The following is a 12,715-nucleotide window of genomic DNA, read 5'->3' as shown; positions in this document are numbered from 1 at the left end:
TTGGTGTTACACTTACATTTATCCTGGTTCAGCTTACATACACATGTAAAATTGCCATTATAGTCATGGACATTTGATTAAACCTACGGTGCTTGCCTGGATATTAAAAATTGTATGCAGAAAATTATAAAATCCAGAACTGTAGTTCTACGTCTTTTCATCAAATGGAGCAACTTTGTAACAAACTTTCAGATCAAGGAAGAGAACCAATGTGATAAGTAGACATCCCTTTGTAACTCATTAGGCTGCTATCAAAATTCAGCATGAATTCTAGCTAGATGCTTAATTTAGGCTGCTTAAAAATGCCATAATGGTTATTTCCCTATTAACAACACTGCGAGTATTTACATAACAAGTAAGATCCAAAATCAGAATGCCAAAACATTGACTTAATTTGGGGAAAATTGGTCCTACCCCTTTATATTTAACACTGGGCTTCTTCCAATTGCTTTTGAGGCAGTGTTCATGGAAGTGCCCAGCCCAGGATCCTCAGACTGTGAGAACCTACTAATTTTCCATTAGATCTGAGTGCTTAGCTTTACACAAAAAAATTAACTCCTCTTATATATTTCTGCCTTCTTGTGGAAAGAATTGCATCCAAAAGTCAGCAAGACAGTAAAACCCTCTTTGTGAATAATTTCAATGCATAATCAGCTGTGGACAAGCAGAGGTCTATTGCTGAGACAATGTGGGCTTGCTTCAGACACAGAGCAGCTGTGAGAAGTTGCCTTGTCTGTTTTTTCTTTCCTCTCTGTTGGTTTCATTACTTGTAAAATTAGAAAATTAGACAAAGTAGTTTTAATTTCCTAGCCCTAGCTCCAAAATCCTCTTTGCACCCAAATCTGTGCACGCTCCCGGCAAGCGGCTCAGGTGGCCCATAGTGAGTGCTATGTCTCTCTGGGGGTACCATGGTACACTTTAGGGGCCTTGGCTGTCAAAGCTATATTGCCCCACAGGGTGGCAGTAGGTGGCGATGAGCCTTTCTGTGGCACCCTGTGACCCATCAAGGCGGCTCCAGGGCCACCTCCTGAGTGTTAACGACTCCCTCTAAGGGCTGCTTGGGGGTCAGCTGGGGTTAAAGCACTAGTGTTGGAGATCAGCAGATGGAACAGCCCTGTGGATGAATGATTAACCCAAAGAGTAAATTATTCAGAGAGTGGGACTGGAGAGGTGGGGGCCTGAGGGCTGGGGTATGGAAAAACACGCATGTGTGTTCAGCATGCACATGTGCGCTGCTGACTTGTCCTGCAGCTCTAAGTGCAGATTCTTTGCTGCTGGATTGAATATTTTTATTTTACAGACATGCACATCCATATACATGACATATGTTTTAAGGGTCTGCACATTAAATTAATACTTGCTAATGGGTCCAACTGCACAGAGCTGGAAAAAAAAAAAAAGTTAAGTCTTGGACAGGAAGAGAATAAATTAGCAAGAAGGAGGAGGCAAAAAGGTGACTCTGGGCCAGTCCTTGGAACCACATTGCTAGTGGGAGGGGCTGAGCCGGAACTGGGAAGGGGCTGCCCCAGGCAGAAGCCCGAGGTCGGTGCAAAATCAGGGAAGACCAGGGCTCCCCGCGGCTGACACTCCCCCCTCGTGCTGTGCCTGCACCTGCTGCATGTGACCAGCAGGCACCAAGGCAGCCGCAGCCCCAGCTGTGACGAGGCAGCACAGCTTTGCCAGCTCCCGCCCTGCGCTCACCGAGCAGGGAACGGAGCAGAGGCGGGGCGGGAGTCTCGGCGCTCGAGCCAGGCACCTCCCCGAATGCGAGACTCCAGGAGAGCTGCAAGACAGAATGGAAGCCCAAAGAGCATCAAAGATGCAGGCACTGTGAGAGGGACAGGGGAGGCCTTGGAGAGCAGGACCCCCTCCCGGACTGAAATGCTTTTGGACAAGGTGCCCTCGTTCTCCTCTTCTTTTGCTCAGAGGAAAAGAGCCAGCGAGGACCCTCCTGAGTGTTCCTGAGTGGCCTTTCTGTCGTCGTTAGTCCTCTCCCAGGGCACAGGGCTGTCAGCTGACCTTTGCAGAGGCATCTCAGCCTAGCAGAGGATATAGTTCTTAATAAAACAAACCAAACCAAACAAGTTCTGCAGTCTGCATGGTGGTGTAGCTTGCTTGCTGCGGTTCTCTGTCCGTGACATTTTGGAATGTCTGCAGAAACTTAAGAAAGAACACCTTAAAATCGCCCTGGATTAGGTCAAAGAAAAAGAAGTTTTCTACCAGAAAGGAGGACAGGAGGGTGGGTAATTTATCCATAAGCCAGGAACTGGCTGATCAATATCTTGGAGTTGTAGGAATCAGCACTTCAAAGAAAACACATAAACCAAAATGAGAAGAGCCTGTAGGGTTCCACCCAGAGGCAGGGTGTAAACAGCCTACCTGCACCCTTCAGAACTCAGGGCCTGAATGATGCCTGAAGAACGGAACTCTGGGGGACGCCCCTCAGGTGCCCCAGCTCCAACTGCCTTCATCCCCAAAACCACGTACAGAAGAATCAAACGCTGCTTTAGCTTTCGCAAAGGTAGGTAGATGGCATTTTCATGTCCTCTTTGACATATACCTGTATTATTTTGGACTCTAAGGTCTGGGTATGCACTGATGAACCAAGAGGTTGGAAACTTACAACTGTGCAAGAGGGGTTTGGGTGTGTCCCTGGCATCTGTGCTCAGTTCTTAGTGATTCTTATTTCTCATTGATCTGTCTGTGAGTGTGTGTGTGTGTGTGTGTGTGTGTGTGTGACATAGTGGTCCTCCAGCAGACAGGGAACTGAGCAAGTGGTACTGATATCTTAAAAGGGAGGGTCACGCCTCTATTGGGTTCTTTCCAGATGCCCACCCAGCAGCCCCCTCTGGCCCTTTACACAGGTCCAGGGAGCCCCTGCGCCGGTGTTCTGTTGTTTTGGCTACGGTTCTGGCTGCCCATGCTAACCTCACCTCTCCTGCAGAGACAGTTTTGAGAATCTGATTACTTCTGGGAACGCTGTGAGGAGACATGCAGATATATTGATTTAACATCAGCTAGAAGTGAGAATCCCTTTGACTGCGCAGATACATCATGAAGTGCCTCTGGGAAAGCACTACTGTCAGAAATGGGTGGGGAAATGCAACAACTGTTAATTAACAAAATAAACTGACATTTTTGAATTGGCTTATTTTGAGGGTCTTGAGGCCTAAGCAAACAGCAGTGCTTCCTGAAAATGTTTCTGCTAGAAAACATTTCAGAGTTCCTTTTGCTTTAAAATGAGAGTAGGTTGAATGTCTGTTTAAGTGCAAACTAGGTAATTACAATCTCAATGTCATGCGCAGGAAGCCAATAATTTAGTCAGGGACAGAACTGAATGACATCTGGGGTTGTTTCCATTCCTTGCTTGGTAGGCAACACAGGAATGAGAAAAAAAAAAAACTAAGAAAACTCCAATGCACAAAATATTACCCAATTTTTAATGGTCTCTTTATTCCGAGTCTTTTTATTTGAAGAAGTTATAGTCTGGCTATGTGCACCATCACATGTTAGCAGCCAAAAATTCAGATATTAATTCCCATTCCTATCTCATTCATAAAGGAAATTGAATGAGAGATACATAGTTTTAATCATATTTTATAGATCTTTGGGGATTTCATGGATGCTGTCAGATGACATCAGTGACAAACTGAAAGTGATATGCATTGAAAAAAGCACAACTGACTAATCGCTTAAAGGATGGGTCTCTTTCTTCAAGCTCCCTGCCCCCTAGACGTGCAGGGTTGTTTCTGAGGACCTAGCAAGGCCTGTTTCACCACCTCACTTCTCCGCTGGGGGGGGGGCGGGTGTTAGTGGATCTGTGACAGGCCATGGAGTAGCTGTGCTTCCCCTGGCCCCTTCCTTGCTCCTTGACCCCAGGAGGGAAAGGCAGTGAGCCTGTGCAGGAACTGCCTCTCCTCACCAAGGGGCTGCAGGCACAGGGAAGAGTGTCCATCACTCAGCTCCTGGGGCCCTTTTTAAAGTGCTGTCCTTCCTAGGCAAATCTGTGGTTGGGAAATGTTCAACTTTCGAAAGGAAAGGCTATATTCTATGTTCTGTGATGACCAGAAAAAGGAGGGGTATGGGAAGCCTTCAGGCTACCCCTGCCTGATGCCCTGCTGCTGAGCTTGTGGGCACAGAGGGCCTGGGATAACCGTGTGCCTAGCTGTGGCCCACTACTGCCCTGCCTGCTGTCCAAGACTGTGCCACCCTGTGCAGAGAGTGATTTCTATGTGTTCTTAAATCTCCTGACTGTCCAAGCGTTTCCAGAAGTGGACCTAGTTTCTGAGCTCTCTGGAACCAGCTGAAGTCTTTGAAAGCAGGCCAGCAAGGAGCGCCCGTGAAGCTAGCAAAAATGCCAATGAAGAAGTACTGTGGGTGTAGCTCTTTTTACTGATCCATCTGTTGTTGAGGATGGAGTGACAGAAGAGGAGACACCAAAGTCTCCAGGCTTCAGGAAAGCTATCTAAGGCAGGGCAGAGGTGGTGAGAGCTCCGAGCAACCTGGCAGGGGCAGAGTTTGCTCCTGGGCCTTCAGGAATCCTTTTTGCACAATACCTTCCTCTTCCAGATCTCTTCTGCCCTTTACTGCCCTCTTCATCTCTTCCATTGTTCCAGTACTAGTTAAGGTCACTGAAAATGTTTTCCAGAGGTGTTAGAAACCCAGGAACTAAGAAACATCTATTAGGCAGCAAGCTGCGGAATGTGGTACTTTGCATTAATATTGTGGTGAGAAAAAGATTACAATCTATTTTAACTCTTTGGACTTTGAGACTGTGAATTTTCTTTATTTCTGTACCACTGAGATCAGGAGTGTAACCTGTGCTTTGATTACCTGGGAAGGTATACACACTGGTTCTTTTTTTTTTTTTTTTAATTATTTTTTTTTTTTTTTTTAATTTTTTATTTATTTATTTGTGTGTGTGGCCAGCTCAGCCCATCAGGGGGCGCGGCTGGCTGGCATGTGGTGCTGGGGGATTGAACCGCGGTCCCTTTGTTTTTGCTAAGCTTGTTCTAAGTAGGCGCTTTAGACCACTGAGCCATCTCACCAGCCCCATACACACTGGTTCTTGAGAGCTTGGCTTAGCTAGGACGGGCTAGATAACTTGCTTATTGTGTCCAAGAAATGAAAGTTTTCAACTGTGATTTTGCTTCGTTTTTCCATGAATTTCTTTTTCTTGGGTATAAAGCACCACCCATTCCCCAGGGGCTTTTTGTCTACCATCACCACTCAGTGGCCTGAGCAGGGCTGCTTGTCCCTGCTTGCAGCCTCTGATCCCACTCTGTGCCCATCTTCCTCGTCGCCTAGATGTACCTTCATTGCTGCTTACATGCCACTCACCTTGAGTAGTGGCAACATAAGCCAGCGCCCAGCTTTGCCCTGCCCACTGCTGACGCTCTCCACAGAGTCCTGACATCTGTGGTCCACTTTGTAAAGCACTGCTGCATATGTATTCCTAAAACATGTGGCCAAGCAACGTTCCAATCTCAAGGAGTTGTAGGAGCTCCCATGGCCACGGGAAGAAGTCTTCTTTCACATAGTTATCAAACCCTTTAACTATCCCCACCTATAGCTACTGTCTAAGCTCCCTAGCTCCTTAAGTTGACCTACATTTCCTGGCTGAACACATGTCCTGCCCCACCTTTCTGTCTCTGTCTCTGTTTACTCTGCTTCCCCAGCTGTTGATTTCTTCTCCATTTCCCCACATGATCAAGATGTCTTTGGCTCCCACTTCTTCACAAAACCCACATGTGTCTTAGTCTATGTCCTTTATGTTTTATTTAAGCTGCCACTTGGCTGTCTTGTTCTGGCAACCACCTTAAGTGGTTCTGCTCATTTTTACACACACACACACACACACACACACCCTCCCAAAGTAAAGTTTTAGCATTCAATTTATTCAATAAAGAAGTCAAGACTGATTGCTACCTAGTAAACTATTATATTACTACTTAGCTTTTCTTGCTAATTCATAAACCATAATGAATTAAAATAGAACAGCTTCAAGTGGTGGATAATGGCAATGTTCTATTTAGAATTTATTGTTTGTTGAGGCTGGGAAGATGGCTCAGTGGAATAAGCACTTGCCTAGCAAGTACAGGGGCCTGAGTTCAATCCCCGGTTCCACCAAAAAGAAAAAAAAAAGAGAGAGAGAATTTATTGTTTGTTGCTTGTGTTGTAATTATATTTTCTAAATTGATTTTTCTAATAAAATGTTACTATCTAAATTCATATTATTATAAAGTGTAAATCAGTAGCTTACTAGTTTATGTCACAAAGGTTTTTGGACCCTCCACACTATGCTAGGAATGAGAAGGGAAACAGAGGAGGCTGCCTGGAATCTGTGGAATCACAGACTCCTTGGGGCTAGTCAACAAGGAATGACTTAACGGTGATCAACCCTGTAGCAAATTTTATGCACAGTCTTGGGTGTCTATGAACAGAAGACTCATCTTAGACTCATCTGAAAAGTTAGCACTTATCTGAACTACATGAAATCAGATCTTCTCCTATATGATCCTAAGAGAATGGTCAGCCTCACTGTAAAATGTCTGAATTAAGGTAACATAATGTAGTGAGGAGGGGAGAATAACTTTAAAATAATGTATACTTGTATCTGTGATCCAGATCTGCTGTTGTGTAGATGTGTGGCCTCAGACAGGTCACATAGCGTCTTAGAGTCAAGCTTTCTAGCTGTGGAAGAAAGGCTGCCTTGAACAAGTCCATGAGCATCCAATAAAGAAAGTCGTGTAAATTGCATGCCTCGGTGTCTGCATATAAGGGTTTTCTGTAGCTATTCCATTGGTCTAAGGCATAGGCCACTGTCCGTATGTTAACCTTATAGCCTTCATTTTCCCAGGCCTTTATCTTTCTTCTCCTTCCTCATTCTGACTGTGAAGTAGTGAAAGTTCTAACAACCATTCTTGACTCAGGACGCCTAGCTCCACTTATAGTTACCTGAGGTTTTTGATTGCTTAGAAAGCTGCTGACTGATTGAAGCAAATTTTGGCTGGCTTTATTTCTTAATTCTGTACTCAGGTGGTGTCTTTTATTTTGATATATGCATTTATCAAAGGCGAATATTCGTTGGAAGCGCTTACAACCCTGGTGATGGCTGGGTCTCTCCTATTGGCAGAGGTCCAACAGCAGCAGGAAGTGTAAAGAAAACTCCCTGTGTGGCTAAGCACGTGACCTACAGACAAGAGGAGATGGAAAATGCTAAGCACAGACACCACAGCATGTGAATTACAGTTATATTTTTGAGCTTCTGTCTTCTCATGAACAATCCAAGGACATGTCTGTGCTTCATTTTTCTTGAAAATTAATGTCGTCCCTAAGACTACCGAACAGTTGCATTTTACAATGGTGTGACTCATTTATTGTCTATGTTTAGAGAGGTTGTGCTTTGTTATCACATATGCAATTGTTCTTGAAATGTTTGCAGAGCACTCCTGCCTTGCCCAACCCAACACTCCATTCCAGGGTAGAAGGCAAAGAGCTTCCCTATTGTAGGATAGAGGACAGGCTAAGCGGCCAAAGTCCAAAATCTGAAATGTGTTGAATACTGACATGACGCCCCCCAGTGGAAAATTCCACATCATGGAAATTTGTTTCATGAACAAAATTAATTAAAGTATGGCATAGAGTTATCTGAGACTGTGTGTACAGAGTGTATATGAAATAGAAATGAATTTTCTGTAGACATAGGTCCATTTCCAAGACATATCAGTATAAATATTCAAATATTCCAAAATCTGAAACGTATTTCTAGTCCCATGCATTTCAGATAATGAAAATAAAACCTTCATGAACCTTGGGGTCCTTTATTATTACTAATTTTAATCTTTTATTCATTTATGTATTTGGTACAGGTCTCACTATGCAGCTCAGACTCACAGTGATCCTTCTGTCTCAGCCTCACCAGTGCTGGGATTACAGGCGTGCACCACCACGCCTGGTTTCAGTGGCTGGCATGGCATGTGGTTTCAGGGATCAAACTCGGGTTGTTGGACTTGCCAGGCAAACCCTTAGACCGCTATGCTGTTGCCCCAGTCTCCTCAGGGTCCTTTAGACCCAGAACCAGTACCAGTTCAGCCATTATATCTGTGATACTTTGAAAAATGTACTGAAACTCTGTAGTTCACATGACATATTTGTACTACACATCTACTTTCGAACATTATTTATAATAATCATAACAAATGTAAAATAATTATTTAACTACAATAATTGTAAATGTACAATCCTCTTTTGATGATTGAGACCTAGTCTAGTATAAGTGGGCATTTAAAAAATATTACAGAGCAGTACATCAAGAAATCAAAGAAGCGTATTATGCTTTGAGGCTAGACTGGGGGCTGTGGGAATGTTAGTAAAGATTCAACACAGGAGGTGAAATGAGCTGAATCTTGTGAAGTGCAGTTTTCCTCTCTGACTCATGACGCAGGACCTACCTACTAGGCATACTGCATTTAGGAAAACAGCCAGTGGTGCGGTGCAGTTTGAGGACATGATGTTGGAGGACACGGTACCAATGAGAGGTGAGATGCTGCGAAGCGATGCTTGGTGCACAGTCCGGACAAATTAAAGATCTGGTGATTAAAAGATAAAGAGGCAGAGGTCATGTTGTGAGAACTTACATTTATGCAAGAGTTTGATTGCAAAAATAGACCAGTGGACATCACTGGGAGATATGAAGTTGAAGAGTGGAAGGATTGTTTGAAATTTTATGGCACTGTGTACCTCCTTTGGGAGCTCTGCTCTTCAAAAAGTTGTGTGAGCTATGTTGATTATGCAGCTAATGCAACTGGAGGCAGCCAGTGTGGTGGTCGAACAAGTGGCAGGAGGGAAGGGAGAAGCCATGTTCACTTCCATGAGGGCGGGGAATGACTGGTGTCAGTAACCAAAGTAAGACTACATTAAGAAGGAAGGATTTCAAAGAAAAGATGAATTGGCTCATTTAAAAATACTTACTTTGCAAATTTTTCAAAATTTTCATGTTGAAGACATGAAGGGCACTTAGAAATCTAATTGAAGTAACTTAGAGTAGGGTACAGATCTGGGAATCATCGATATGCTATGAGATTGAATGGGCTTCCAGCAGAGAAATTACAGTAAGTAATTAATAAGACCAAGGACAGAATTCAAATAATAAAAAAATGGAAAAAGGGACAGTAGGTCAGATGGTCAAGTAAGACCGAGGCCTTCCCCGAGGCAGCAGTCATACAAATGGGCAGTGTCAGGAAAAAGTAAGGGCTGCAGTTTTATAGGAAGCCAAGCATAAAGTAATATGGAAACCAAACATGGCTGGCAATGGTTTGGCAAGTTGTGGGTAATGTAGGAAAATGCCTTTATAGTAGAATGACAGGGTCTGAGGTCAAATTGCAACAGGCTGTAGGTGGACAGAAAGTTATGAAATGGAACTGGAATTACACTTACTAGCATTAAGGAAGGAAACTGATATTTAGATACAGGTACAGAGAATTCAAGATGTTTGTTTTTGTATTGGCTTAGTTTTGGAAAGGTTGGGATTTGAATCTACGAATTGGAAGACACTCATGAACTGAACGCACTGCTGCTTGCTGTGGGTCATATTGTCCCTAGCAAAGGAAAGGTTGCCCAAGCCGTGCAAGGGTTCAGATTTCTCTCTCTTACACTACAGGTGAAATATCCTCCCTCACAAGTGATCAATTCACCTGTGTGATTTGCTTTCTCATTCTGGTGAAAAGTCCCTCCTGGTAGTACTTTCTGGAAGCATGATGTACTCTTGGAGAAATAAGTGTAACATACCAATGTTGCCCAGAAATTCCAGGGACAACATTGACAGGCACTGTGAGACCACACTGAGAATGAAATGGGCATAGCTGGGATTGTTTGCGTGACCCACACCACAGGGAGTATTCTGGTTAATAATCTACTAATCACTGAGTTCTTTCCCCTCTGCTGCTAGCTAGTGGCAGCATGTGACCTTTGTGGGGGATTTTTGTTGTTGTTGTTAATTTTAAAATTTGCAATCTCACTTCTTCTCTCAAGGAAACTTTAAATGGAGTGGTTTTATAAAAATTATTTTTCTTACCCCATCAGTTACTTTCCTCAAAAAAAAAAAAAATTATTCCTTTGCAGGAGGTTAACCCACAGCTAACGTGCTGACATGCTTGGCACACTGCTATTTCCAGTGCCACAGAACGGAGTCTGCACTAGTTCACTGCAAGGCCATCGCTATAGCAGAACTCTACAGCATTTCCACAGGTTATACTCCTGTGCACGACCGCTACATACGTTAGCTTTCTTACACACCGTATTGTTAAACAAGCATGCTCGCTGACGCGCCAAAGTTTATTTCTTCTCCATTTTTATATGGTGTTTTTCCACCCAATTAGAATTTTCTCAGCATAAACCCTTACCCCTGGCTTGTGGCGAGGGGGACCCGGGTCAGGAAGCTCTGTTGTAAGTGGCAGGACTCTTCTCCATCCCTGTCTTCAGCTACTGAGAGTTCTGTGATGGGTAAGGCAAGAAGCCCTGAGCACGTCTCAGCTGGGCAGTTGTCTGTGGGAGCTGCATCGCTCGCCTTCTGGGGTTGCAAGCTCCTTGTGCGTTAGTAGAGGAGGTGCCTACCGTGCGGGGTGCTGCGGGCTTCGAGTAGGAGAAACGTAGGTAAACTGCTGATGACGCGCCCAAAATATGTAAGCACAGCTTGATTTTTAAAACACAAAAGGGTGCACAGTTTTACTAATTTTAGAATTTAGTGATATTTTAAATGAGTAGAAAGTGAGGACTCAGGACAATTGTGATTCAATGAAAAGGAAGAAGACGCAGTCTTCAAAGCTGCCCCGGTCCAGACGGGACTTCAGCTCTACAGCTCCGTGCTCTGTAACCAACCCTGGGCAGGTTCTTCACACTCAGAGCCCCACTCGCCTCCGCTGTGAGTAGGGAGAATGCTGGCCACTGTGTGTATTTCTGACGAAGACTGGATTGATCAATCTATTACATAAAGTTTCTCTGCACTTCTAGCAAGTGCAGAAAGTCTTTACTGAATTTTTCTTCCTTCTAACTAATACATGTACTACAAACGAGAGCTAAGCTTCCAAGACTTAGTTTTGTACAATAATGAAAAGCAGGCAACCATGATTTCACAATACTTTCAGGATTTCTTATTGGCAAAAAAAATTAAGAGATGATAAAAGAAAGGATATGGTTTGTTTCAGACAAATTTCTTGGCTTTTTTTTTTCTTTATACATGGAGATTTGCCTTTGTGATAAAATAAAAATGTACCTAAAAAGCACAGCAAGACCCTGAATTTATTATGTGTGCACTATTATGTACTAAGCCCTTGATGCACACACACACACACACACACACACACACATTCTTCCACTTCTAATGAGAATATCTAAAATTTAAAAATTGTGTATATCAACATGTCATTTTTATTGACTTATATGTCACACAAAACTATTTCCTTTATTTGAGCAGGACAGAATTGAAACATTACAGGCAAATGAGCATTTGTTTCTAAATGACTCATAGGAAAAGAGTCAGTATTCTCCATTCATAACAAATTTTCAGACGTTGTTTTTAAACAATAGGGCTATCTCCCGAAATCAGTATCACCACAGAATGAGATGGAATTTTATTTTGCTACACCAGAAAAAAAAAATAATAAGGCTTAAACACACAAAGGCTTATTTTTCCTCACATTAAAAACCTATCTGAGGAAAATCCTGCTGGATTTGGTTCATCAGTTCAGTCCCAGCATCTTTGTTAGCCACTTGCCCTTGTGGTCTGCATAAGGGTTTCAATGACTATGACAAGGACCAAGATAATGCCCAAATCAAGAAAGGAAAAAGCTCTCACTTAAAATAGCTATAAAAATAAGCATATAGGGGCCGGGGAGATGGCTCAGTGGAATAAGCGCTTCCCTGGCAAGCTCAGGGCCTGAGTTCAATCCCTGGTTCCACCAAAAAAAAAAAAAAAAAAAGCATATACAATGAGACATAAATTTAACCAAAAAGATGAAGGATCTCTATAATGACATGTTGATGAAAGAAATTAAAGAGGTAACAAAGGAAAGGAGACACGTATGTTCGCAGGTGGAAAGAATCTATGTTCTTAATATGTCTACTCTCCCCAAAGTGTTCCCAGGAAATGATCCATCAAATGATGAGCAAATATAGAAAGCATTATCCGTATATGCAGTGAAACGCTTGTCAGATGTAAAGAGTGAAATCCTGTCTTTTGTGCATCTTGAATGGAACTGGAGAGCCTTCTGTGAAGTAGCACTTGATCTCACTCATAGATAGACTCCAAAAATTCCCATTTCGCTGAAGCTGGGAGTAGAATGTGGGCACCAGAGGCTGGAGAGCAGAAAGGATGGAGAGAGGTTGGTCCAGAGGCACCAAGCTACAGTAGATAGGAGCGAGAAGTTGTAGTGCGCATTGCGAGCCAGACAAGTGTACATAACAATAAATACATTTTTTCAAAAAACTGAAAGAAAGGACCAGCCAGATATCTCAGGGAACTCAAGTGCCTGCTTAGGCAGATGCAGGGACTGGGGTTCAATCCCTGGTGTGCTGTGCTGGCAATTGAGACGGGGTGTGGTGGCACATGCCTGTAATCCCAGCACTTAGAGGCTGAAAACAGTAGAATCACTACAAGTCCAATCTATGTACTGAGACGCTGTAGACCCTGTTCTAAATACAGAAAAAAAAAAAATAT

General features: G+C 43.3%; 1 protein-coding gene across 6 annotated transcripts in view; it reads left to right on the top strand.

The window, feature by feature from the left end:
- Positions 1–12,715, top strand: part of Arhgap24 (Rho GTPase activating protein 24) — a 464,868-nt gene that overhangs the window by 400,487 nt on the left and 51,666 nt on the right. The window contains exon 1 of one of the 6 annotated variants that reach the window (XM_004629175.2): positions 1,637–2,521. The exons of 4 other annotated variants lie outside the window; for them this stretch is intronic. In XM_004629175.2, coding sequence (XP_004629232.2) covers positions 2,407–2,521 — 115 coding nt within the window. In that variant the 5' untranslated portion in view covers positions 1,637–2,406. Of the gene's footprint in view, positions 1–1,636; positions 2,522–8,495; positions 8,541–12,715 lie in introns of those variants that run through there. One more of the 6 variants, XM_023712964.1, reaches the window with a different exon arrangement.

The sequence above is a fragment of the Octodon degus genome, unplaced genomic scaffold (genome assembly GCF_000260255.1).
Source record: "Octodon degus isolate 3935 unplaced genomic scaffold, OctDeg1.0 scaffold00028, whole genome shotgun sequence".
In the NCBI taxonomy this organism is placed as follows: Eukaryota; Metazoa; Chordata; class Mammalia; order Rodentia; family Octodontidae; genus Octodon; species Octodon degus.
The sequence above is the reverse complement of the archived record's forward strand: the minus strand, read 5'-3'. Positions and strand labels throughout refer to the sequence as shown.